This window comes from Polypterus senegalus, chromosome 5, assembly GCF_016835505.1.
Source record: "Polypterus senegalus isolate Bchr_013 chromosome 5, ASM1683550v1, whole genome shotgun sequence".
NCBI lineage: Eukaryota > Metazoa > Chordata > Cladistia > Polypteriformes > Polypteridae > Polypterus > Polypterus senegalus.
In genome coordinates this window covers 34,192,373-34,219,564 of record NC_053158.1, presented here as the reverse complement: position 1 = coordinate 34,219,564, position 27,192 = coordinate 34,192,373, and the positions used below count along the sequence as shown (strand labels likewise).

The 27,192-nt window shown below is 37.8% G+C and overlaps 1 protein-coding gene across 19 annotated transcripts in view; it reads right to left on the bottom strand.

Moving 5' to 3' along the window:
* The window catches only part of dtna (dystrobrevin, alpha), a 480,591-nt gene that overhangs the window by 268,196 nt on the left and 185,203 nt on the right, over positions 1 to 27,192 (bottom strand). For 8 of the 19 annotated variants that reach the window (XM_039754472.1, XM_039754481.1, XM_039754475.1 and 5 more), the window contains exon 1: positions 13,710 to 13,964. The exons of 2 other annotated variants lie outside the window; for them this stretch is intronic. In XM_039754472.1, coding sequence (XP_039610406.1) covers positions 13,710 to 13,726 — 17 coding nt within the window. In that variant the 5' untranslated portion in view covers positions 13,727 to 13,964. Of the gene's footprint in view, positions 1 to 13,709; positions 13,966 to 27,192 lie in introns of those variants that run through there. 9 more of the 19 variants (XM_039754479.1, XM_039754473.1, XM_039754483.1 and 6 more) reach the window with 3 other exon arrangements.

Here is a 27,192-nt window from a genome sequence, read left to right as displayed (position 1 = left end):
CTGGCCTTTGCACCTTTTGCTAACTGTGTTAGGTGACAATAGTTTTTTGAATTACTGCCAAGCCTTTGTGACTATGTTTATTACAGTAGCATGATGGTTTCTCATGTAATGTTGCATTCTTCAGATTCCCTGAATCCTTTCAAAATATTATATACTGAAAGAGGGCAAAAAGACTAAATTCTTTGCAGTCTTGCATTGAGAAATGTTCTTTTTGAACTGATTGACTATTCTCTCACAACATTTGGCACAATAATTTACCAGTTGCTATCATTTTGCAGTAAATCCCATGGCCAGTGGCATAACAATCACTTCAAGAAGGACACTTTCTTTCTGATTCTGGTGATATGCACATGCCCCAGGGAGGCGAATGGCTATATCATATGCATTTTTGATCATTGTTGTGCAGACAGAGACACTTATGTAAATGATGTGAAAAGGCTAGTGATATGGATGTAGCCTAACTCTTAGCAACACTAAGTGACATTGAAAACAAGGATCACCAGGAATTGTTAACCAGAAGATGCATTGTCACCAAAATCAGAAATATTATAATAAATATGGCTGAGAAGTGAGGCAATGAGTCCTGAACCAGAAGTCATAAAATGCTAAAACTGAAATTGTTCGAGGAATAAACCTGTAATTTTGGATACTGTGCCCAATACAACTTATTACTATAACATAAAGTCCCCATGTACTAATATTCCCTGACATATTGTGCCTCAAATAACCCACAGCAAAGTAGCAGGAAAAATGTAGTTGAAAACATTTTTAATAGGGTGTCCTAATTTATAACAGCACAGATTCCATTTCTGAAGCATGCAGCGAGCCATTCAAAAAGGTAGCTTAAACCTGAGACACCTCAGAACTGCTCTGAACGCTTTTTGGGAAACTACATAAGCAGTAGAGCCAGCTGAACCCTGAAGAGTTGGGGAGGATGTAGGAAGGACTGACTGGTCAACTTCTGTTGTTTTAAATGTGCTCTATAAATAAAATTGATCTGACTTGACTTGTCCCTTCCAGTCACGCACCAATAAAAACAGTGCAAGCCGGAGGAAAGCCAATTTGCCATTCTTCACAGAGGCTGATTGTCAAGTAGGAACCTAATCAGCCTGCTAGACAAATATTAACTACTAAAGGTTGTTTTTTCTGATATATTGGGTTAATTTTTAGTACATAAAAGTAATCACAGTGCCTGGATTAGGAAAATTACATCAGCCTTGGTTTGCTGAACACCCTTTAATGGTCACATTTTATACACTGACATAGCCCTAGAATACTGTATCACCTGGTCTTTACAGTTAACATCTTTAAAGTCCTCAAGATGCTACAGACCATGACTGTTCAAAGCTAGTAAATAGTTTACCTGAGGCTAGAGCTTTAGTGCTGAAATATTCAGGCTCTACCTGTGCGGGACAGAGAAAGGAGTGAAACCCATTACAAAGCTCTAAAAAAGAAAAACTAGTTATTTAGGGATGAATTTACAAAATGTTTACATAATGTAAAGAACGCTTGTCAGTATCTCTTAAAATATGTAAACACTTGTTTTGGGTAATTCTATTGTATGTCAGCCCAGCTGTCCTCAAACTTTATTGGCAGCCTAGCAATCTAAATAATATATTCTAAAATAAACAGAAATGGAAAAAATAATGACCTTCTCACGTTTAGTAATTTTTTTTATTTCACTCACAACTTAGAAAGCAGTAAAGAAGAATATATCCTAAAAAATGTGCCTTAACCAGCACAATGTTGCAGACCAATGTACCAAAAAAAATTTAAAAAAGAGTAGAATTACTAAATCTGTAAAACAGCCTGACTGATTAATCACATGGCATATCTGATCTGCTGATAATAGAGGACATTAACTTAATCAGCACTGGAAGAAGTGACGCCGATTGGGCAACAGCATTTTGATGGATGGAATTAGACAAAATGAGCACGATTCGGTGCACACTCAAACGGTGTGATCCCCAATGTTGAAGTAAGTGCAGCTGATTTCATATAGTAGGTAAGCCTTATTTGTTCTTAATTAATAAAATATATGCATTGTGTACATATTGTATACAATGCCAGCATAAAAAGCTTAACTAGAATCTATTTCACCCTAGCCAGCAAACAATCAGTGCTTTGTCTTCTCTTTACACAATAGTAAACCTACTCTTCCATTTCAGAAGCAGTTACGCCACACATATTGAACAGAAATATTTAGACTATATGTAACTTTACCTTTGCTTGTTTTCACATGAAAAAAGATTGCACCTAATCGTAGTTTAGTGTCTGCAGTCTGAGTTGGCACATCCCAAACATGTAGGTTTTGTAAAATAACTGGATGGGCAACATAAATATAGTATGTGCATCTGTCCTTTTTATTTTTGTCAAAACTGAAAAAGTGTTACCAGTTCAGCACCTTATCTTTAACTGCTATTCCGTTTTCATGACCAATTTACTAATATATTACAGCAGATGTATGCTATCATTAACAACTACTGAAAGGCACTTGTAGTAGTTGCTATTCTGAACTTGTGCGGTAAAGAGCTTCATTCAGGGGCGGGTGGTGGGGAAAATTGGACATGAACTATTTTAGTGTTTAAACTGTGAAGCATTCAACAGTATTTCTCTACCAATAACAAAATTATTAATATTACTATTACTAAAAACATTATCTCCGGCTGCCAAATTATACAAAACTATGGTTTGAATATGTAAAATAAGTTAATATTCAAAAATTTTTGAACATAGGCTAAAACTTCTAAGAGCTACTAAATATACATTTGTATTTACCATGTGTTGGAATGCTTCACTATTACTAAGAATTTTGCTTTTTTGGTTGCAACGCTAATGACTCCTGCACTACGCAACCTTCACTTGGAAAAATATACCCATCAAAAACATGAGATTATCTGTGTATGGAAAGGGAGATGATCAAAGGGCGAAGTGGATCCCGGACACTTCAGGCTCCTGTGTGCGTATGTGAAACTCGCACAAAATCGCTCCTAATTACTTAAACACCTTAAAAGCACTTGTTACCATAGTCCCTCGCACCCGACACCTTGTCTAGTCCTCTGCTTCGCTATTTGCCTTTTTGATCCTCTCCGTTCAGTCAAAGCGATAAGTTGACTTGTGCACCATCAAAAGTACCCAGTAAGCAGGTGTTCAGCGTTTTGAGCAACATTTATAAGGACAAGATGAGTGTGCTCTCACTCTCTCTCTCTCTCTTTCTCTCTCTCCATGGTGTTATTAGCCTCCCTTTCCTGGATCATGTTTGGTGTTCTTTACAATGACTGAGTTTTATTGTCTTATTTATTGATTTGTAAACAGCACAGTATTTAAGAATAATGATTCACAATTTTGAATATTGTCTTATTTAATTATACTGATACAATTTAACTTAGAGTTATACTGCTATTATTATATATAATATATATATATATAAAATAAAATTTTATGTCACATACAAATTAAATATACAGTACAATATGTTACAAGATCTGTTCAAAACTTTTTTTTTTTTTAAATATGGCAGAATCTAATCAATAATACTTTAGAATAAGCTTCCATTTCAGGGAAAAGGATACCCTTCTTTTCTTGCTCCTTTAATAAAGAAGCTTCGGATGCTGTCTCCCCTCTCTTTCTCTTGGATGGGGGGCGAATTTTGTTTTGGTTTGTTAAATTTTGACTTGACTGCATGGAATGTTATCTGTTTCTAACTAAAATCAATAAAATAATAAAAAAAAAATACATACTTATAGAATTTTGACAGAAGCACTTCCACAGTCTATCTGATTTGGATTTCATGTAGCAGTAACATTTATCGCTCTGCAGTACTGAAAAGAAGCTGATATTAGAATGGCTGGTATCATCAATAATTTTCTTTGCCCTGGTTCAACATCGCTTGGAGTAAATGTCCTCAGAGTTAGGGTCTACACACCCAGTTATGTATTCAGTTAACTGCACCACTCTTCTACAGAGCCCTGCAGTCGTGCTGCATGCTGTTCCCAAACCAGGCAGTGATATTTTCTCTCAGAATACTTTCAATAGTGGATGTATAGAAGTTCTTTAATACAATAATTGTGTGGACAGCCTGAAATCCCTGGAATGTCTGAGGTAGTAAACATGTCATGCCTTCTTTGCCTTTGTGTCAGTGAGTTTGGACCAGGTTTCTCCCTCTGCGATGTGGACACCAAGGTATCTGAATTGTCCACACTCTCCAACTGCATTTTGTTCATACTGAGGGGATGGCAGTGCCTATGCTGTTTTCTCCCAAAGACCTCAATCAAGTCCTTTGTGTTGCTGACATACAGGAGCAGGCTGTTTTCCTGACACCAGTGTGACAGACTCCCCACTTCATCCAGATAAGCCTGCTCAGTTTTGTTAAATATCAAGCCTTCCACAAGTGTGTCATCAGCAAATTTGACATCGACATTACTTGAGTTTTGTGCAGCCATATGTGTAGACGGAGTACAGCAGTGGACTCAGAATGTAGTCCTGTGTTGAGAGCGAGGGATGATGAGGTGGGGCCAACTACTCAAACCATCTAAGGTCTGCTTGTCAGGAAGTTAAAAATCCAGCTGCACAAATGCTTATTGTGTTAAATATAGACCTACAGTCTATAAATAGCATTTACACATAAATCCCGCTCCTGATGTCCAGGTGGGCTAGGGCTGTATAAAGGATCAAGGTGATGGCATCCTCTGTGGCTCCACTGGAGCGATATGCAAACTTTAATGGATTCAGTTCTTTTGGTAGAGTAGAGCATATGTGATTTATGACAAGCCTCATGAAACACTTCATTGCTATAGGCGTTAGTCTGACATGACTATAGTCATTCTGGCAGATTGGACTTGCTTTCTCAGGTACAGTTGGATCTTTTAAAGCATCTTAGTATGACTGACTGAGTTAAGGAGAGATGACATATTACTATGAACACTGGTGCAAGTTGATCATCAGAGATATACTGCTTTCATTTTTTATGATTATTTTGAATGTTACTTTGACACTTTTTGTGGATAGTTACAATAATGAAATTTGTATGCATATTGTTATAAAATATAAAACAATTTGAATATTTTTGTATTTAACATATTTCTTTTAGCCTGGGGGAGGGGTTATTTGTTGGTCACTAATATCAGTTATCATAAATCACTGACCCTTTTTATTAGAATCAGTATTAGCGGCAAAAACCTCTTGACCTCTATTCTGTGCAGAAAAGACTATTTTTGTGATGCTGCTAAAAGTCAATTTGTTTCTAGAAATGTAAAACATGGATAAGCGTACGTTTGTAACTAGTATTGGGAGATGTGCAAATGAGAATTTCATTGTACTATATCCACATGACAATAAACTTGAACTTGACTTGAGTTTTATTCAGATTGAGTATTTCACTTTTGAGTTATCCTGTCCATAGACTCCTGTCATAACACAGATACACACATAGACATGCCATGGGTGTTCATGTGCCATGGGAAGAACAAAAAATAACAAAGGAACAGCTTATAGTAAAAAGGGCTGCCTGAATTACCAGAGTAGTGATGTAGGGCTGACCTTATTGTTTGATAATATAAAAAAAAATAATAATAATATTAACCAGATCAGCCAGATAATGCATTTTTGTTGTTGAATTGTATTTGAAATAAAATAAGCTACATTTAACATTTTTACTTTTTATTCACCAAAAAAATGGAGAATTGTTTTGGTTTTTTTTTGTGCCGGCCAAGCAGCCAATCAACAGGAACTTTGCATTTTTTTTTTAAAGTATGACTGGTAATTATCACCTGAACAAAATGAAGTGAGAAGGTTAGATATCAAAAGCAGCAGTTACAAAAATTTCAATAGGATGTGAATGCAGTAAAAGACAGACATCACATACTGTGTCACTTCAAGAATTATCAAATCGTACATAGAAATGTCCAAAAGCCTCTGAAAAGTGAAAGCTGACATTTTGGCCGCACCACAGTTCTTTCCCTATTTAGATTTATATACTGTGGCTGAAAATATGTCCTCCTTGCACAACTCTCAAACTTTGGCATCACTGAGACTGCCCTCAGGTGGCTTGAGTCCTATCTCTTTGGAAGAGGAATGATGTCAAGGGTACATTAGTCAAGCTTGGGTATGTCCCAAGGTTTGGTGTTAGGCCCTCTCCTTTCTTCTCTATAAACCACCTCACTAGGCCTCACCTTCATCCATTTCTGCGGTTTTCCATATCAGTGCTATGCTGATACATAACTGTCTGTGCCTGTAGTTCCCTCCAGAGGACCAAACAATATCAGCTAGGATCTGTACATGTCTCACTGATACTGTAACATGAATTAAGAAAGACCATTTCCAGCTCAATCTGGCAAAGATGGACCACCTTGTTATCGCATGTTGTCTATCAATTGAGCACCCCATGTATGCTGAGCTCGACTTAAAATCGCTAAAACCCACCAAATCTTTACACAACCATAGGGAGATGCTCAGTGACCATGCTGCAACTTCCTCTGGGCCTTGCAGATTCACTCTATACAACAACTGCAAGATCAGAGCATATAAGGACTCTTGGTCCAGGCTTTGGTCTTGGCACACCTGGACTATCACAACTCTCTGCTGACAGAAGAGCCTGCAGGTGACATTCCATTACTCTACAAGTCATCTGTGATGCCAAGGTGAGACAAACAAACATTGATGCTCAGAGTCAATCCATGATTGATTTACTTTGAATGTGATGGCAATGTACATGGTAACTGTCGGAACCCTCAGTTTTTCATATGGACTGTGCTACTAATTGTAAAAGTAATCATGTCATTACATGTTCCTGGCTACCTGCTCAGACGCTGATGCCCTGCACCTTTTCTGGAACCCCAGAACACAGAGGAGAAGTGCTGTAATGCAACACATGATCTTGCGCTCTTAGTTGAGGTGTGCAGTTAGGTACACTTGAATGCAAGTGGCGATGACTTGATGCTTTCAGTGTGAGGCTGCTCTGCCAGCCAGTGAAGTTCTGCAGCATGATGATTGCTCATGTATGAGGTTGACTGGCATGCTTCATGCAAGGATGTTTCAGAAGGGCTGTTTGAAGCATAATCCAATACACACATTTACAAGGTGATTTTGATATATAAAAGATACATTCAGAAGAAATGTGTGTATTCCAGGTTTTATTCATCAGATTTTTTTTTTTGTGTACGCATTAACCTGTTTTTTTTTTGGCGTGCACATATTTTCATGCATTAATCAACAAAGGTTTTACAAATGAGGCTCCGAAATATACCTCCATTATCTATAGAGGCCAATTAAAAGGCTGTAAAAAATGAATAAAATAAAAATAAAAATAATTGTTTTATGAATATCTAGAAAGCAGTAAATTTTGTTTTATAAATATCAGCTCAAATGCGGGCAATGGAATAGATAGAACTCAGCTTCTGGTAAGCAGGCAGGTGGTAAAGTCTGTCTGTATGTCAATAATAGGTGGTGCAATAATATCACTGTCAGAGAACGTATCTGCTCTCTGAGCTTTGAACAACTTACTGTTAGACTTTATCTATACTATTCACAGGGTTACTTTAACCAGATATTTTTTACAATAGTTAATATTTCAGAGGTACAGACTTGGAAGTGGTAGCAGAAATGATTTATGCAACTATAAAAAACTGGACACCTAGGTCTTATGATACGGGAACTGGAATCCATGTTACCGAACTGTCATTGGTATATTTATTACTACAACCAGTGGAGTAACTGAACAAATGCTATAGAAATATCTCTGGAGCTTAAAAATCCCTTTGCACAGCAGCTCTGGGTGTGACCATGACATCATTTACATTGTACCATAATAAATGCCTCTCCTGCACTGACTTTGATGTGCTGATGTTCTCACTGACACTGGATGAGGTGGCTTTTACTGTCATAAAGTATGTGAGCAGCACGACTCTATTCTGCCAGTTAAAGATCACTGAGAAAAAAGACTAGAAAAGTGTACCCAAATCGTCAGTGATGGAACATCAGAGATATTAAGTAGATCTTTTGGAAAAACAGCATACTTTCTGGATGAGTTTGGTGGAAAGAAAAGCAGGTTTTACAGAGGAAAATAAGCAAATCCTCTTAAAAAATAAAATGATGTATACAGAAAAAAGTTAAGAGGTGGTTAAATGCTAACAATCTAAAGCTGGTGTAAAAGTTCTAAAAACTACCACAGGATTGGATGTTAAAAGAGGGTGACCTTTCCAACAGTAAAGGACCACAACCTGTTTGAGATTGAATCAGAGCAGTTTTAAATTAGCTGTATTCAAGATCTAAAACCAAGGCCTTTAGTACCAAGAATGAAAAAGTAAAAGAGACACCTGAGAAAAACGATAGAAATATTTCTGGGATGGAGTTTAGCAAAGCTTAAGTGCATAGATTTGTGCACCAGGTAAAAACCAACAGGGCAGTTTGATTAGATGGCATTTCACGTTGGTCCCTGAAGTCATATTTCAAGCAGCTCTCTCCAAGGTTTCAATTACTTTTTAAGTGGTTAACAAGTTATGGAAACTGTGAATTACTACTTCAGTTCCTAAGGCTACCAAACCAAGCAGTCTGAATGTCTATATTTGAGTAGTCATCTCTTCCAAACAAATAAAATGTTTTGAACATTTGGTGAAGAACAACTTAATAGCACAGCTTCAGTCCACCCAAGAGAACCATCAATTTGCTTGCTGTGCAAAGAAGTGCAGAGGTCACGCTGCTGATCATCTTACAAATATCAACTCTTTTTATTTATTAATGTATTTATTTAACTTTATTTATTTTTTTTAGGAAGCCTGGATCCTATGTGAAAACATAATTTCAGGATTTGTTTCTGTATTCAATATGATTCAGCCTCGTATATTAAAGGATAAATTGACTACTATGAATTTCCATTCATATACCATATGACATTAAGAATTTGGGATTTTCTTATAAATGTTCACAAACCTAGTTCAGAACAGTTTTTTAATAAGTACTAAGTCAAACACAGGTGCTCCATATTATTGCGTCCTGTCTCTCAATTTACACTGTATACCAGTGACCCCGATCAGAACATTATCCATTTATCAAGTATGCTGATGGCACAATAGTGATAGGACAGGATGACTGGCGCAATATCTGTGCAGGCCACTACTTCAGTCATATGGACTGTTTAGTAGTTGATTCAATTCAATTGTTACAGACAGACGTGTGCTTTTACATTGTCATTCTGTTGCTTGACATGGGGGAAAATGAATTTAAATGATTTTAGTACAAGGCTGAAACAAAGATAAAAATTGAAGAGGTCAAAATATTTGTTGAATCCACCATGTATTCACACCTCACAGTAATAGAAGAGGCAGCAAGAATAATACATATTAAGTAACTCACATCAATAATAACCTATCCTGGAATTTAAATACAAGAAATATCTAAATTCAGATGTTTCCTCTATAAATTTTGATTGTTTAAACAGGAACAGAATCATATCTATTTTTGTGTCATAGCATGATGAAGTCTGTAGTTACTTTTGCTATGAGCTGGGAGTTACTTCAGTTTTTTGTGGGAATTCTCAAGTTATGTTTTGACTTTCACGCATCATTTCAGGTTTGCATGCAAGTCACTTAAGAACATTAAAACATAACATAAGAAAAATGACAAATGAGTGGAGACCATTTAGTCCATCAGGTTTCTTTGTTTAGCTAATAGCTGTCCCAGAAACTTCTTAAGGGTTGTCAAGTTTTTTGCTTCAACTATATGTCTATGTAATTTGTTCACGGTTTCTGAGTTTTAGATAAATGCGGTGTGGTTTTGCAATTCTTTAGAAGTTTCTTTTTTTTTGGTTTACAAACAACATTTCTCGCTTAATGACTTTAATTCTTGATCAGTGTTTTGGTTTAGAAGAATGATATTTTTGATTTCTGGTTTAACAAATTTGGCTCAACTTTTGACTACTCACTTCTTTGGGTCCTCACTAATGAAACAATTTCACTTTGGCAGTTCAAAACAATTTCAGCTTCAACAACAGGTTTAGTGGCGTGATAAATATAAATTTAAAAAAAGTTCATTAGTGACATTAGAAATCATTTCAGCTGATCACACTATCCATTACATATAATTTCCTGAAGTACATTCGAGGCCACTCCAAAAATTCTTTTCTCCCACATCCCATTTGGCCATATGCCCTTTTAGCCAAAAAAAAAAATCACAAATAGCAAAGTAGTCTTGGTCTTCACAAGTACAGTATGGTGAATATGTCTAGGTGAAGCCTTTGTCAACTACTAGATGTAGTTAGCAAAGAATTGTTTTAATATGATGTAAATGTGTTTGATTTTTGCTTGTTTATGTAGATGCAACAGATAAGACAAATTTTATGAGTACAAAATACAAAAAAACTTCACCTTAACCTAAGCATAATAAAAGCACACAGGAATGGTTCAAGATGAAATGCTAAACAGTTTCAGAGTGTCCAGCAAAATTGTAGCATAGCCTGAAAATTGCGGTGGTATAAAGAACTGAAGGGTAAGATTTTTGTGTAAAGATGTAACAAGCTAACTGATGCTGTATCCACACTACTATGTTTTCATTTAAAAACACAGACGTTAGTCTCTGTTTTCAACTTTCGTCCGAACTATGCCTGCATTTACAAACCACGAAAACTGAGACTTTTGAACACACTCTTCAGACCCGTCAGCTTCTAGAAATGTTGGCTTGCCATTGTAATGTGGATAGGTGAAAGTGAAGATTTGTTAAAATGCAGACTCTAATCGCACTCTGATTGGACTATCACGTAGCCCTTCCCCGATTAAATACTGCACATTGCAATGGCTAATTCCCTGATTTGTCACACTTCACAGAAGAAATCCATATTCCAACACAGCAGACACAGAAGAGTTGCTTTCCATGGTGTTTGTGTTACTAACCTGTATTGTATGTTGTGCAGTTTGAATGCTATATTCATGCGCAAGGAGAAAATGATTTAACGGTGACTACAATTTTGTTATTAATTCAGTGACTGTTGGTGTACCATCCCTTCAAGGATTTTTTTGCCAATGCAGTGCATTCCCAGTATAGGTGAAAGGCTACATCATATGCATTTTTGGTTATCTTAGTGTGAGCAGAAATATTTTCGTAAGCAATGTGAAAACACAAGTGTTGCCAGAGACCATTTTAGATTTTAGTTTAATAAAGCTATTTTTAAATGAAAATGTAATAGTGTGGTCATACCTTAAATATTTGGGGTTATCGTTGCTAAAGGATTTGCAATAAATTAGTAGCTTTTAATAGCAAATCACTATGGAATCAAACATAAATGCTATGTTTTATGATTCTTACCTTTACCATTTTTGAAGCTATAATTTAAACTGATGCCTTGTGATGCACTGGCTCCTCATCCAGATTTGGCTTCTGCCTTATGTCTGACTAAAAGCAATACAATCAGATGGTCATCCTTTTCCGTTTTTTAATTCTTTTAAAACAGGTTTAAAGCTGCAATGACGCCAATAAATGTGACTACATGTATTTATGGCACCATACATTATGAAAGAGATGGAGATGAATGAAGTTGACTCAGAGTGAGTGCTGCCGTGATAAATGGCATTTTGGCCTTTTTTTCCCACTGCCTGTGGCAAAGCAGGTCTTAACTTGGATTTGGGCTTGGAAATGAAATGTTTGAAATGTACAAGTACTGCTGCAAGGTAAAACACACACCTGATCAGCGAAACAACTCCAGTTCCACTCATAGAGCACTCCTGCTTCTTCCCTTAAACCACAATTTTCTATTCAGTGTTGTTCTGTCATTCTGCAGCTCTCTTATCCAAATAAAACATTACCGTGCCAGCATTGAAAGAAAAGTGTGCGGTATTTAAGAAGATATATAAACAGTTTATTTCATACACAAGAGCAACAGCATGCTTCTGGTCTGTTGCTGTGTGTCTAGTTTTCCTGAAGCCCTAATGTTGCAGGGTTACTACCTAGGAGTAACTGCAGCATCTCCAAGAAGGCTTAGGCGAAAGGTGAATGATGGAGAATTTTAAAGCTAAACCACAGAACAAAGGCCAATATCATTCCAAATACTGACAACATTTCTGCAACGTGAGGCAAACAATTGCAAAATCAATATTTCAATGATTCATGCAATCAGCAACCTGTATTTGAAAACCATGTCTGGCAGTTACTTGTGTGGAGTCTGCATGTTCTTCTTTTGTCTGCGTGGGATTTCCTTTCACACCTTAAAAACTATGTGTTATGAAAACAGGTGACTCCAAACTGGCACTGTGTGTGCGTGTGAGACCACCCCGCAATGGGTTAGCACCCTATCTAAAGCTGGATTCTTCCTCAAGTCCAATGTTTTGGGAAAGCCAGAATTGAGTCAAACAGTTTAGAGACTGTTGATTATGTTGTGGTAGGTTATCAATGGATACACTGACATTACACTCTACTATATTTTCATTTGTTATCAAACAGCTTCAAGCAATTATTTTGTAAAAAGACTCAGAATATAGACATATCATTTTAAACTATGCCTTCACTTTATTAGGCATGCCAGACTGTCAAACAGTGCCATCCTAGTATTTACATAACATTTAGTCACAAACATGATGGCTCTTGAAGATTATACATGTGAAAATCATTGTGAGAAATGGGCAAGCCTAAAGGTTTACAACGCTTTGAATATGACAGGATAGTGACACAAGATGCCCTAGAATTAATAAATCCAGAACCGCAAACCTGGCTGAGTGTATCATGCACAATCACACCACAGGCACATACAGAATGTGACAACCCCAATTTCCCTTGCTTACTAGGACTGGTAAGAATAAACAACTGCTTCAGTGGTTAACTAGGACTGAATTGGGACAAGATGAGAAGTGAATGTAGTTTCTGTCATTGCAGTTATTGCCAAAACTGGATGAGGACTGGATGATTCAGTTTCAGTTTTTATTTTAGATTAGATGAGGAATGGGTGTAATTTTAGCTACTACCATGATCTGCAATCAAGGAATGAATTATTTAGCCCATGGGGACCAGCAACTTAATCATTTGAATACTGAACCTTATTTTTATTAAAAATGGGCATAATTTGAGTAGATTTCAAAAATAAACACCATTTCACCCATTACTAATTATGTGTCTGAGCAAGTGGAGCTGCTTATATAAAGCACCTTAGAATAAGGCTCATCATAAAATAAAAATACAGGCTGGATGACTGATGTTTTTATATATTTATTTACATGGAATCTGTAATTATGGGTAAATCAGAAATATCCAATGGAAACCAAAAATTAACAGAAGCAGAATTGCTGTATGTTCCAGATTACCAATAAAAAAGGCTACCACAAATAGAATCCGACTCTCTCATTCTAACATACACCTGCTAAAAAGTGAATATTTATTACGTGCTGCTTCAGTGTCTGACAGCAGTGTTTGCACAATACTACCATATGAAACCAGTGAGTCATACATGCTACATTTAATTCCTTTTGCATTACAAACAACACATGACGTCAAGTTTTTCCATTTGCAGTTAAACATATTCCATTACAATAAGCAACCTTTTGTAGCTTATTAGCAGACACCTCAAAAGGAATAGTAAATGGGCACAAAACGTTCATGTAAAAAAGTAAAAAACAATTAGACATATACCCATGTTCACATAGCAGTAACAATAAAATCTCAACTATGTTGAAAAGAATGAAAAAGATATTTGAATGAGACAAGATTTCCTCCTGTTCACCTTCATGCTTACTCACCCAACTGTATGCACCATGCTGCTCAGCTTCTTACCGTTGTGAACTGCCACACCAGGATAGCCTTCCCTTTTTCACTTCACCATAGCAGTGTTACTTTTGACACATGCATGCATGTAGCTACACACACAATTCCTGTAACATTAATCTTGCACCTGGTAGCAATAGGGGTTCAGCAGAAGAGTATAGCCAGGGTTAGCAGACAGGGAGCTGAAATTAGAAGCTGGCTCAAGATTCAACACTGCGCGCTTCTATCTATGTATAACTTTGAAAGACTCGACTCCACATTCCAGCCGAGCCCTGCTGGCAGCTGCATGTGCACAGCAATCCAATCACAACTCTCCTCCTTTGCTGTCTCTCCCCAGCGCCCTGGCCTCTTCCCAAACCCGGCATAAATCACTCCAGCTGTCAGCTTATCTGTCCCACAAACAGGATAAAAAGAAGCGCCTTTCCTTGATCATTATATTCAATTCAAACAACCCCAGCACCAAGAACAAAGTAGCGTTGCAAAAGACTTCATTGGTATGCAGTGCAAATGTCTTACTTTACTTCTTTCCCTTATAAAAAAGCAGCATAAGACCACAGGTCCCCTTGTTTCTGTTGTGCAGCACAAGAATCTGCCACTGACTGGTTTTCAGCACAGACCTTGATGTGGTTAATACTCTCGCTGAAAACAGTGGCACTAAAGGGCATAATCAAAATTAAATATTATTTTATACACTGCCCTGGTGAGTGAACTTCTTTACATTTCTGAGTAAAGAGTGTGGCCAAGCAGCTAAGTCAAAGAGCTGTAAAAACAAGGCTGTTGGCTCTGTAGAACCCTAAGCACATCGATTAACCAGTCAGGTCTCCAACTGTGGAAATATGGAACAAATTAAAATTGGTTTGGGAGTTGTGCCAGGTAAAATCCAGCCATTCGTTTTCAGATCTACTTAATTAACCTCTGCGTCATGGAGCTGGTAATAGTGGGCACAAGGCACCATAAAATACTGGACAGACATAGGTCAATAACAGGACACAGCACCACTTCCTGAAACATGACTATCAGGCTTTAGATAAAACCAAAACAAAAAACAAAACAAACAAACAAAAAAAAAAAAGAGTAAAATTGTTCCAATTTGTAATTTTAGACCAGATTTAGTAATACAGTTAGAGTCATACAGTGAGTCAAAAATGGGAATTCAATATAGTATGTTTCATGTCAATGTCTTATACAGTGCCTTTCACATATCTTCCCACCTACCTGTTAAAGTGTCTTTATATCAGTCTATCAATCATACATTGTCTTTTCTATCTGTCAATTTGTCTATGATATAGTGCCTTTCCTCACACTCACTCGCTCATGTATCTCTAACTATCATAGTGCTTTTCATATCTAGCAATCAATCTCTTATACAGTACCTTTTCTATCTATTCATCTACCGTGTGTATAGCACCTTTTATATTTACCTATATTATATATGGCCAAACTTTGTAGACATCCGATAACTAACCATAACATCTGTATGAGCTTGTTGGATATCCCATTTCAAAGCCATGGGCATTACTATGGAGTTGACCAAGTCTTTGTAAGTATAAAAGACTCCACTCTTCAGCCAAGGCTTTCCACACGATTTTAGAATTTGTCTGCAGGAATTTGTGCCCATTCAGCCAAAACAGCATTTGTGAGGTCAGTGAACGATGTTGGAGGAGAAGACCTAGCTTGCAATCAATTTTCCAATTCATCCCAATGGTGTTCAATAGGACTGATTTCAGGGCTCCGTCCACATCATTAGAGTTTCTCCAAGTCTTTATGAACCTGGCTTTGTGCAGGGGGGCACAGACATGCTGGAATGGAAAAGGACCTTTGCCAATCTGTTGCCACAATGTTGTAAGTGCATAACTGTCCAAAATGTTTTTGCAGATTGTAGACTTCACTGTTATCAAGGGGCCTAACCCAAACCCTGAAAAACTGACCATTATCCTTCCTTCACCAAATTTTACAGTACAGACTATGCAGGGCAGGTCAGAAGATAACATCCTCAAACCCAGATTCATCCATCAGACTGCCAGATAGTGAAGTGTGCTTCATCATTCCAGAGAACACGTTACCACAGCTCCAGAGTGAAGTGGCAACATGCTTTACTCCACCACAGCTGATTCTTGGCATTGCATATACCCTATAGAGGTCTTAGGCTTGTGTACTGCTGCTCAGCCATGGAAACCCATTTTACGAAGCTCCTGGTGCATAGTGCTTGTGCTGATGTTACTTACACAGGCAGTTTGGAACTCTGTTTTGAGTGATGCAACACAAGAGAGGTGATTTTTATATATTTTGTTCGTACTTCTACACTCGGTGGCCAGCACTGTGAGTTTGCATGGTTTACACTTTGGTGCTGAGCTGTTGTTGCTCCTCAGTACTTCCACTTCACATAATAACACTTACAGCTGCCTGGGGCAGATCTAGCAGAGCAGAAACTTCACGTACTGACTTGTGGCAAAGGTGGTATCCTATGGCAATCCCACGTTTAAAGTCACTGAACCCTTGAGTACAACCCATTCTTCAGCCAGTGTTTGTCAATGGAGATTGCATGGCTATGTGATTTGAGTTTATGCACCTGTTAATGATGTGTGTGGCTGAAACACCTAAACTCAATAATATGGACGGGTGTACACATACTTTTCACCATATAGTGGACTTCAAAGTGCATTTCCTTAGCTTAGCATCAATTAAAACTAACAAGAAGTCATACGGGGCATAGTCATTCCCTGTCAAAGAACATGGATCCCAGTGTCTTTTAAGATGAAAATTATATCAAATAATCAATAACTAATAGCTTGGACTCATCTTTTGTTGAGTATGCATGTCTTCTCATATTTCAATGGTAGTTATGCTTAACTGGTAACAACAAAAATTGCTGTCATAAGTGAGGTTGTGAATGTGTCCTGGGATAGACCGGCCTCCCATCATGGTTGGTTCCTTTACTGTGTCATTTGCAGCTGAATAGTGAAAACTGACAAAATGATGAATGCACTTCATGAAAATTAAATTATAAGGTGCAGAGGGAAGAGACTGCAGTCAGGCAGTCTCGAAGATAATTTCAGTAGAACCTACATTTAATGGAATGAAATGGAATATTAGCAATTTGAACTTAAACTTTTAACAGCAATACTTCTAACAGATCAGTACAGTATTTGTTTGAAAGAAGTGATATTAGTCCTACATCTTAGTGAAAAATTATCTGGTCCAGAAACAATAATTGCTGTTTCTATCTCCACCACTCCAAGTGCAAAACTATGTTTTTCCATAAACATCATTGAATGTATAAGAATTTATTTCATAATGAGCCTTTTGTTCATATGCCTTTCTGAACTGTATGGGTAGGGTGTTAAGATTTTTGTAAGTTAGAATATGAATGTTTAAGAATGTTTGCAGTGAGTTTTTTTGATGGATTTTACGTATTGCAATATGGCATTTTAAGATTAATAAATCTCAAAAAGTGTTCTACTGTTAAAAGACCTCAAGCTGAACTCTTATTTAATGTTTGCACTCTCACACTTTATTTTAACTGTAAGAGAGGAGTGGGAAAGGTAGGGGAAGCTTCAGTGTTTAGGACGGCACAAATGACACTAAAATGCAGCAAAACACAGGTGCTGCATAGCAGAAGAGAGCGTGCCTCCCCTCAGACAGAACCCAGTAGAATTTGGACACATCACCCAGACATGAGAACTCTCCAACTGCACCTTACTCCTCTTCTTTCAGCTGCTCCCGTTAGGGGTTGCCACAGCGGATCAACTTTTTCCATATTACTCACACTGCACCATTCGGTGCAGCTAGTCGGATATGGAGGAATATTTCGGACAAAATGAAATAAATAAATAAATGCGTAAATAAATAAAAGTACTGTGAAATGTGAGCATAAATAAATAAATGTGTCATGAAATGAGAGCCTTAATAAATAAATATGTCATGAAATGAGAGCATAAATAAATACATGTGTCACGAAATATGTTTTTCGTTGCTTATTTATTTATTTCATTTTGTCCGTAACATTCCTGCAAACCGTCATGAAATACGGCTTGAAATAAAACTGTCACATTCACTCGTCAAAGTTGAGAGGGTGGGCTCTAACACGCCATCTAGTTACTGATTGGTGAATCGATAGCACAAGAATGAATTAGAAAAATGCTTACTACTGCCGATGAAATGGATTCTGCCGAAGATATTACGTATTTCAGAGAGAATTGAAGATTTATCGGAAGAAATTACAATGTTGGCGGCCCTTTTAGACTCCGATATCGATGAAACTATTTTTGAAATTATCAAAGAAGAGGTGGAACGGACTCGACTACACTCCAGTTCATGTGACGCAGTTCCCTGCTCTGGACGTCCATCCTTTGACATTCCAGCTGAGGCAATAGAACACCGTCTGTTATGCGGTTTAAAAGTACGACAGATTGTAGATCTATATGGTGTATCGGAGAAAACGATCACAAGGCGAATGAGCCAGTTTGATATCGGTAAGCTGCAACGGCTGTATTAGATTAGGTACTTTGACATGGAATGCCCAAAGCAGCGCCAACTAATATTTTGAACTGAGTATTTGACCCTTGTTTTACGAGTATGAAGTCAGTTGCATATTCGCAGCTACTTTTTCAAATAACTGTACAGCTCTGATCAGTGGCAAAGTTGTTCAGTTCAAAATATTAGTTGGAGCTGCTTTGGGCATTCCATGTCAAAGTACCTAAACTAATAGAGACGGTGAAGCTTATCAGTATATCAAACTGGCTCATTCGCCTTGTGATCGCCTTCTCCGATACACCATATAGATCTACAATCTGTCGTACTTTTAAACCGCATAACCGAAGGTGTTCTATTGACTCAGCTGGAATGTCAAAGGATGGACGTCCAGAGCAGGGAACTGCGTCACCTGAACTGGAGTGTAGTTGAGTCCGTTCCACCTGTTCTTTGATAATTTCAAAAATAGTTTAATCTATATCGGAGTCTAAAGGGCCGCCAACATTGTAATTTCTTCCGATAAATCTTCAATTCTCTCTCTGAAATACGCAATATCTTCGGCAGAATCCATTTCATCGGCAGTAGTAAGCATTTTTCATGACAGTTTGCAGGAATGTTACGGACAAAATGAAATAAATAAATAAGCAACAAAAAACATATTTCATGACACATTTATTTATTTATGCTCACATTTCACAGTACTTTTATTTATTTACGCATTTATTTATTTATTTCATTTTGTCCGAAATATTCCTCCATAGTCGGGAAGAGAATTATCTGTATACAGCATCAAGCACACGCTGCCTCAGCCATGCTTCCTATTTGAACTGCTTCTCACACGGCAAACGCTTCAAAACCTTTACTGTACGGACCTCGCGGTTCAGAAACAGTTTCATCCCAAGAGCTCTAAATGCTATCAATCAGTCCATCAACTGCTCCTTGTAGAACTGTTTGTACTTAGTAGTACAGTTACCTCACTGTAAACTTGCACTACAGTTATAATATTGCACAACCTGAGCCACTTTATAAACCACGTATTTACATATGATGAGGATATCATTTTTAAGATGAAATGTAGCAAAATATGTTTATTGTGTTGGCTGGGATTGGCTCATGCAGACCCCCGTGACCCTGTAGTTAGGATATAGCGGGTTTGATAATGGATGGATAGTATACAGATAAAACTTTAACTTTATTTAAATAATCTATATTGTTAATAATTAAAGGACACGGTGTCACTACACTAGCAAGGATCTGGCACTCCATTCACGGATTGTTCCTGCCTCACACTGTATGCTTCACCGGGACTGGCGTGAAGGATAGAATAATTAAACATGTACTACGAAGATATTTCAATGTTCCTTAAAAGTTTTGAAGAATCAGCATTATAAGCTTACAGATGGCTTAACGTCTATTACAGAGCTGATTGCGTGGCGATTGGGTATTTGGAGAAAGAAAAGGAAGGACAGGAATTGGAGGTTAGTACATTTGAAAGAGACAGTACTGCTGCAATAAATTATTTTATCAAAGGTCGCGCACAACCACTGCGCCACTGTGTTCCCATGTTTAATAACATGCTTTAACTCCTATCATCATGAAAATGATATCACATATACATCTCAGTATTTTAGTTATTCAGAGAGCTGTAATATCATGAATGTAATGGATTCTGTGTCCTGTCGGAGGAAGAGAAAGCCGGTTTAAGAAGCACGTAGTGATTCACACACATAGAGCACATAGAAGATCAAATACAAAACAAAGCATTTAATGTACTACTTTAGTTACGATGGGATTTAAGGAACTAGTAAATTAAATGATTTAAAGAGGAAGTTTATGATGTTCTACTTTAATGACAAAATGAACTGCGTGATTAAAGTGGAAATTTCGAGATTAAAATTAACATTTCGTGCTTTTTCCCCACTGTGTGCCTTTTTTTCTCTGTACCCTAATAAGCTTTCATATGACACTCAGACGGTGGGTTACGACTCACCTTTTCACGGCGACTTTGATATGCGACTTCTTTTTTATTTCGGGCACTGTGCGACTTTGTGAACTTGAGCTTTCGAGTTTCTCTGACATGCTATGTCACTCGATCAGCTTCCTTTTCTTGTTTATACCTTTGTTTAAACCAACAAATAGTACGTTTTTCCTTGCCTCCCCTTGGTATTCGCTGAAATTCTTCATTTTTCCTTGTGGTTTTGCCATTGTCTTTTCACAGAACGCTGAGCTTAAGGGCTATTTATATTGCTTTACATATTCAAAGAGGCGTAATTCTGGGAGGAGTTGGGGCGAGACAGCAGGCGCGTACACGTACATTACTTTTCACGCTGATCGTGATTTATGTAGCGGAAAAACGTGGAAGTTTGCATATGCACAGACTCCTGCATCTGGATTTTTCTGTGCGTACGCACATTCCCGCTTTTGTGCTTACGCCATGTTATAGTGCGAGTTCTACGCACGGTGTTATACATAAGGCCCCTTGTCTTTCAAGGTTGTTTTCATCATTGTGTGAAGCTGGAGTTTCAGTAGGATGTTCCAGGCATTTCTAAGTTATTATATAATTGTCAACTAGTCATAGTTCAACAGTTAATTAAGTGACAGATAATGCAAGGTTTCATTTATGTTAAACAATTTCAAACCACTTTGTTTTCTTGTCGGTTTAAAACCAGGGGTTCCAAACTCCAGTCCTGGAGGGCCGCAGTGGCAGCACGTTTTCATTATAACCCTTTTCTTAATTGATGCTAATTAACTTCTTTTGAATTAATTTTAATTGACTTGATATTGAAGACACAGAACCCTTTATTGTCCACCATATATTATCTGAAAATAAAGAAAGATGAAGGTCTCAGGAATGTTGATCTGCTAAGGTCCCAAAAACATTTTAACAGTGCCCTTAGAAAAAAGAAAATCAACAATTTCAGAAATTTCTGCTATTGCACAATGAGAGCAGGATTTAAATAACAACAAGAGTCGGTGCCTAATTAAACAACTGCTTGGAGTGAAACTGGTTGGAGTTTGAGGCCCTGACTTAGTGGGTCTTCTGTCAGCTCACTCACTTCACATCTCATTTCTGTTTGGGTGCCATTTAAGGAAAGAAGTGAAGCAATTCAGAGGAATGATTAAGAAATTCAGGGGAACAAATCTTAAAAAACAAGTCATTAAAATGAAAGGGAAAGGATTCAATTAGCAGAAAAAATTGGTCACCAATTTGGAAAAAAGTTAGAATGATAACCTGCAGCCACTGCGGTCCTCCAGGACCAGAGTTGGGGGCCCATGTCTGACAAATCTGTGTCTTTACAATTTAATAATTATTTAAAGAATAGTCTTAAAGCATGTAATTGCATTTACCTATGAACTTGTTACAGTGCTTTGAAGCTTGCACTCATTGAAGAATGCTATGCTAAAATAAAGTGAATTGAATAAGATTTTCTTATGGAAGTGTCTGGTGGAAGCATGTAAGCATGACACTGTGTCAGCTTGACCACTGGAGGTGCCAGGGAGGTCTGCGGCATGTTGCTTAGCCTCTTCAAGTAAACCAGAGAAGGTGATGGCAGTTTTATTCATAATGTACATGCGAACAAAGGAGTTGAGTCTCCACATCATTATTTTTACTGACATGAACATTTGTTTGTGCTTGTTGATATTGTACCCCTCATCAAGATGAGTGCAGTGAAAGAGAAGACTTTTAAGAGTGAAAAGTAGTGTAAATGCCTGAATGCCCCCATAGAAAACAACACTTTCAATAAAATGTTGTACTACCAACACCAGTGGATAAGCCAGTGTAGGCTGGGGTTGGTGTTCACCCAGGGTCCCACCAATCCCCAACTTTGAAACCATCCACCACAACTGATCACCCTGGTCCCCCTCTACTATACTCACTACCTCCTTCAAAACTATTCACATGGAACAAATTCAAAGAATACATACATATTTTTAAATGTACTTTTTTGAAGTCTTATACAAAACAGACAATTCGATTTCAATGTATTTATCTTTAAAACCTGCTCCAAAGTGTAAAGAAAGACCAGAACACATAAGATTATAAAAGGAAGCTAAAGAGCTGGATGAAATATTGGGACAACTTAGCTATCAGAAGACCTACCTAGTTTGATGCACTGAAAGACCTCCTCTCTTTTGATAAACTGCTTATGATCTTTTGCTGCTACATTTGGTCACTTCAGAAAAATGAAAGCTTTAAGGGCACCACTGCGAGCACCCCAAGATGTACTTTACAAGATAAGAGAGCAGCTAGTAAATTTTATAAACTAGGAGTTCAAGAAGATCATCTTTTAGTGATGTTTGTGGAGTGCAACATTATATAGTACATACAATATGACCTGGCAAATGTGTTCTCAAAGTGGTCTGAAGGTGGACACACCAATGTCTGACTACTCACAAGGCAACAAGATTAGAAGTGAGCGAAGACTTGAGGTGAAAAAATCACTGTGTGCTTCTAGTCTTGCGCAGATGATTGCAAGAAGTTGTGTTTTCTGTAGAGACACTGCAACACCCCCTTCAGCTTCTATAAGTTACAGTACAAACTTGTAGCATGTGATGGGAAATTACAGGAACATTTATGGCAGGGGCACCTGGCTGATTGCCTGAAGCGAGAATGTGATGACAGCATAGCAACAGTGGCTGTGGCTCATTACAGAGCTTGACTTATTAAATCAAAAAAAAAAATCTGTAATTGTACAGTGTCTCAGTGTAAGCTAAAATTTAGAGAAAACAAAAAAAAAAAAAATCAGAACTATAATTAATGCAAATGCAATCGATTGCCATATGGCTAACTAAAAGCTTTTCTACATGATGCAGGCAATACTTCCAAAAGAAACATCGCAATTGCAATACATGCACAAGAACGATTAACATTAAATCTCCTGCTTCAGCCAGCTCACAAGAATGTTTAGTGGCTGGTAGCATTTTCTTTTCCTGAAACTCTGCCATATTGATATATAAGCAGAAAACAAGGTTAGTACTGTTAAAGCCAGAGTGGAAAATGCTTTAAGTCCACATATCTGCTTTTCTCCCATGATTCTGTTCATTAATATTTTTTTTCTAGCAAAATAGTGATTATGTGGAACAAACCATGATGTGTGCTGTGACCAGTAGGGGGCGTTGCAGCACTCTAAACCCAACTGTGCTCAAATTCTAAGTTTATTAACCAAAATACCCTACAGAAAGGCTTCTCACGTGTTTTTTAAACACAAATGTTCCTTCCAGGCAAGTGTTGTCCAGCTCCTCTCCCGACTCCAACTCGTCTAGAAAAGGCCGAACAGCTTTCTTATCTTAGACCAAGGAGTACTTCCAGTTGTAGGGCACAGACTGTTGGAAGCACTTACAGGTCAAGTAAAAGTGCCCTGAAAGCAAGGATTACAGATCCCCACAGCACCCTTTGGCGGCACCCACAGAACCCAGCAAGGCTGCTCCATGGGGCTTTAATTTTTGCATGCCTTATGGGCATTCATACTGGTAGTGCTGCCCAGGGATGCTGCCACCTAATGTGTTGGGGGAGCATGTAGCCCTGCCTAGTTATCTCCCGCTGTCCTTCCATCACACTGGTTTCCCAGCCAGGAGGTTATTCCTCAGTCCAACCTTGCTGGGAAGCCACTTCTAGACTGGCATGTTCTACCTTTCTTCTTGTGCATCCAAAAGGGCTGTCCTCCAATCCAAATACAGAAACCTGCCCAGTCCCAACCCATGGATACAGTAGATGAAGGCTGCTTCAAACATATGCTCTTTTATGTAGGAAATACAGTATTTGTTGCCAGAGCTCCTTTTTTGTATTATTTTTATCATCCATTTAGCTGGCATCTTTGTCAAAAGCAACTTAAATATTTCACAATAAAGTGCAATTATTAAAGTACACATTTTTTACAGCTGGAATACAGGCAGGTTATGTAATTTGCTCAAGTTCATATGGTGAGTTGAGGGAATTCAACTGGCCACCTTAGAGTTTAAAATCCCATGTTTTGTCCACTATATATATATCACACTTATCTCTCTAAAATAAGAATTGTCACAATATTAAAAGTTGTTCTGAATAAGAAAAAGGTGGCACATGCAATCATGCTATGCCAATAGAGAGCTATCAAGAGCATAAGAGTTTTGACAAAAGAGAGGAAACCATTTTGTCCATCAAGGGTGTTTGTTTAGCTAATAGCTAAGCTGCCTAATATCTCCAGATACTTCATAATGGTTGTGAAGGTTTCTGCTTCAAATGCATATCTCTGTAGTTTGTTCTATATTTCCAAAACTCTTTGCATAAAAAAGTGCTTTCTAGCTTCAGTCCTACATGCACTTCCCCTTAAATTCCACTTGTGTCCTCGAGTACATGATTCACTGCTGTATTGAAAGAACTCTGCTGGATTGACTTTATCAAAGCCTTTGAGCTCAGAAGTATAATTCTCTTAATACAGCCTGGTGTTTTGTAGGACAATCAAATCTGATCCCAGACAAAGCCTCAAGAAGAGGTTTAACAGGATGTACTTTGCCAGTGCCACACTGAGTCTAGAGTCAGGAGTGAGGTGAGTGTAGGTTAATTTGCAATGGGGAAAGAGCCAAAATGTACAGAGAAAGCTATAAGAAGAAAAGGAAGCCAACTCTTGTGACAAAGATGAAACTTAAACAGCATAACTTCACAAATAAAAAATAAAATGAAAAATTAAATAGTGTACTAATTAAAAAGTGAAGGTCAATGAGTGGCACCTTTAAGGCCCAGATGTAAATCCAACATAAGGCTGTGGTAAGATTTGGAGACACAAGCCTGCAGGAGATTTCCCAGCCACCGTAAATGACTGAAAGTTACCCTACCAAGAAGACTGCATGTAAAACTTAACATGCCACTGTGCAAATGGTTAACAAATATTATTGCTACAAAAGGGACTTGTTCCAAAAGCTGACACAAAGAAACAGAAGATTCACAGCATTTAAACTTTTCTGTAATTTTGGAGGATTTCATTAATTTTATTTTCACCCTGAAAGGGTTTATCACAGTGAGGATGAAGATCAGATGTATTCTAAACTTCATTTTTGGAAGTGGAAGATCAAAAATGTACAAGCATATCAAATTTTCACAAAACACTATTTATACATTGATAGGAAAGAAATCTCTTACAATAATGTGTCCTCTGCTTTAATAAAGGAGCATCTTTTTAGAGAGTTACTAAGCACTATATATAGTAAAAACCTTCCTGATAGAACGGCTGACTGGCATTTGAGTATAATTACTGTCACTTCAGGTAATCGGTTAATTATGCATACTGATTAAATGTTTCTTTTCTAACAGTTTAATGGCCTTCTAGGAAGTACTCTATAATTTAGCTTTGTGGTGGGGAGATGGATGAGCTTGGTGGCGGAGCAGTGAGCATTGCTGCCTCACAGCTACTGGAAGCTACTCTAGGTTCCTATATTACTGACATTTGTACATTTTTCTACTACCTCATTTTCTCCATTTAGTGAGTGTGTTAAATTATATGGTACATCTTAATCCTAATACAAATGAGTGTGGCTGTGTAATGAGTAGATTCGACATGTACTGGTTCTCCATGTAGTGCTGATTTTCTCCTTATGTTCAATTTCTTGTTGTAATGGCAAGGTGGAGAGTGGGTGATCCTTTACCTTCTGACACAATATGGCATGTGGCAGTACAACTGTGGCGATGAAAAAAGAAGGTCAAGAATGATCGGCAGACTTTCATTGTAAAAATGGAAGGACTGATAAAATGTGGTACTCATGGATATTGGATGTTGCTACCAAAGTATGAACTGTTGTCTCCCTTTCCTCCAAACAGTAATACAATAATCACAAAAAATCACTTACAATAATAAATACTAGCCAACCTGCGGCATACCATACGCCGCATAATCAGGCCGTTTTTTTAATGATTTTTTAGCACAGGGAGAAAATTAACATTTGAAAAATCGGTAATGTAATAAATCAGCAAGAAAAGCAACATTGTAACAATGCATGGAACGAACCAACACACAATCGTCCGTGACTGAAAACTGGCAGACCGCCATCGCTCATGCGCCCACCTCCAACTGCTCACTTGAGTCGTTGTTGTCTTTGCACAGTCCAGATGCACCTGTGACTCACGTAGACTTTCCGTGTTCCTGCAGGAGCATCTAAGAAGATGCATGTTTGTCGCGGATGCGAATTGCTGTATGTAGCGTGTAAAACAGTTTGCTATGGTGCACGTGGTCGTAACCGAAAACTCGTTTTTTAAAGACTGCTTACTTCATTGTTTTTTAACCTCAGTTGTAAAGGATTGTTTTAAGGATCCCATGGGATACCCCTCGCAAACCTTTTTACATGCTGCATATGGCGATTCACCTCCGGCGTGGCTCCTTCCTGCGTTCGCTATAGTTGTCTTACTTGTCGGCGGCCTAGTGAATCCACGCCCCTTCCGGCGTGCTTTCCATGGGTGTCTTGCCTTAGTGAATTATATATATAGATTAATAAACATATCATACTCTAATCGGAAAGGTTTCAGTGCTCCAGTTATTTTATTTTGATAAGCAAAAGCATATAAACCTACTTGAAATTAAGTTGCAATGTTTTTGCATGCTTGGAGTACATAGTGTAGAAAATGTAAAGAACATTGAGGTGGCTCACTCACATGCTCTCGCAGACCCAATATATGCAAATGTAACAATGAACAGTAGGATTTCATTGTCTGTGGTTGGCTGTCGCCCTGCCTGGGGTTTGTTTCCTGCCTTGTACCCTGTGTTGGCTGGGATTGGTTCCAGCAGACCCCTGTGACCCTGTACTTAGGATATAGCGGGTTGGATGATGGATGGATGGATGGATTTCATTGTGAACATGGAAGGAATGATAAAATGTGGTCCTTGGTGATAAATGGGGTGCCATTCAGAGAAAAAAAATAAACAATTTGAGTACAGCTATATTGAAAAGGTGCCGCTAGTATTGAATCATATACACACACTCACACATATTGAATCACACATGGTTTTACAGCAAAGGCAA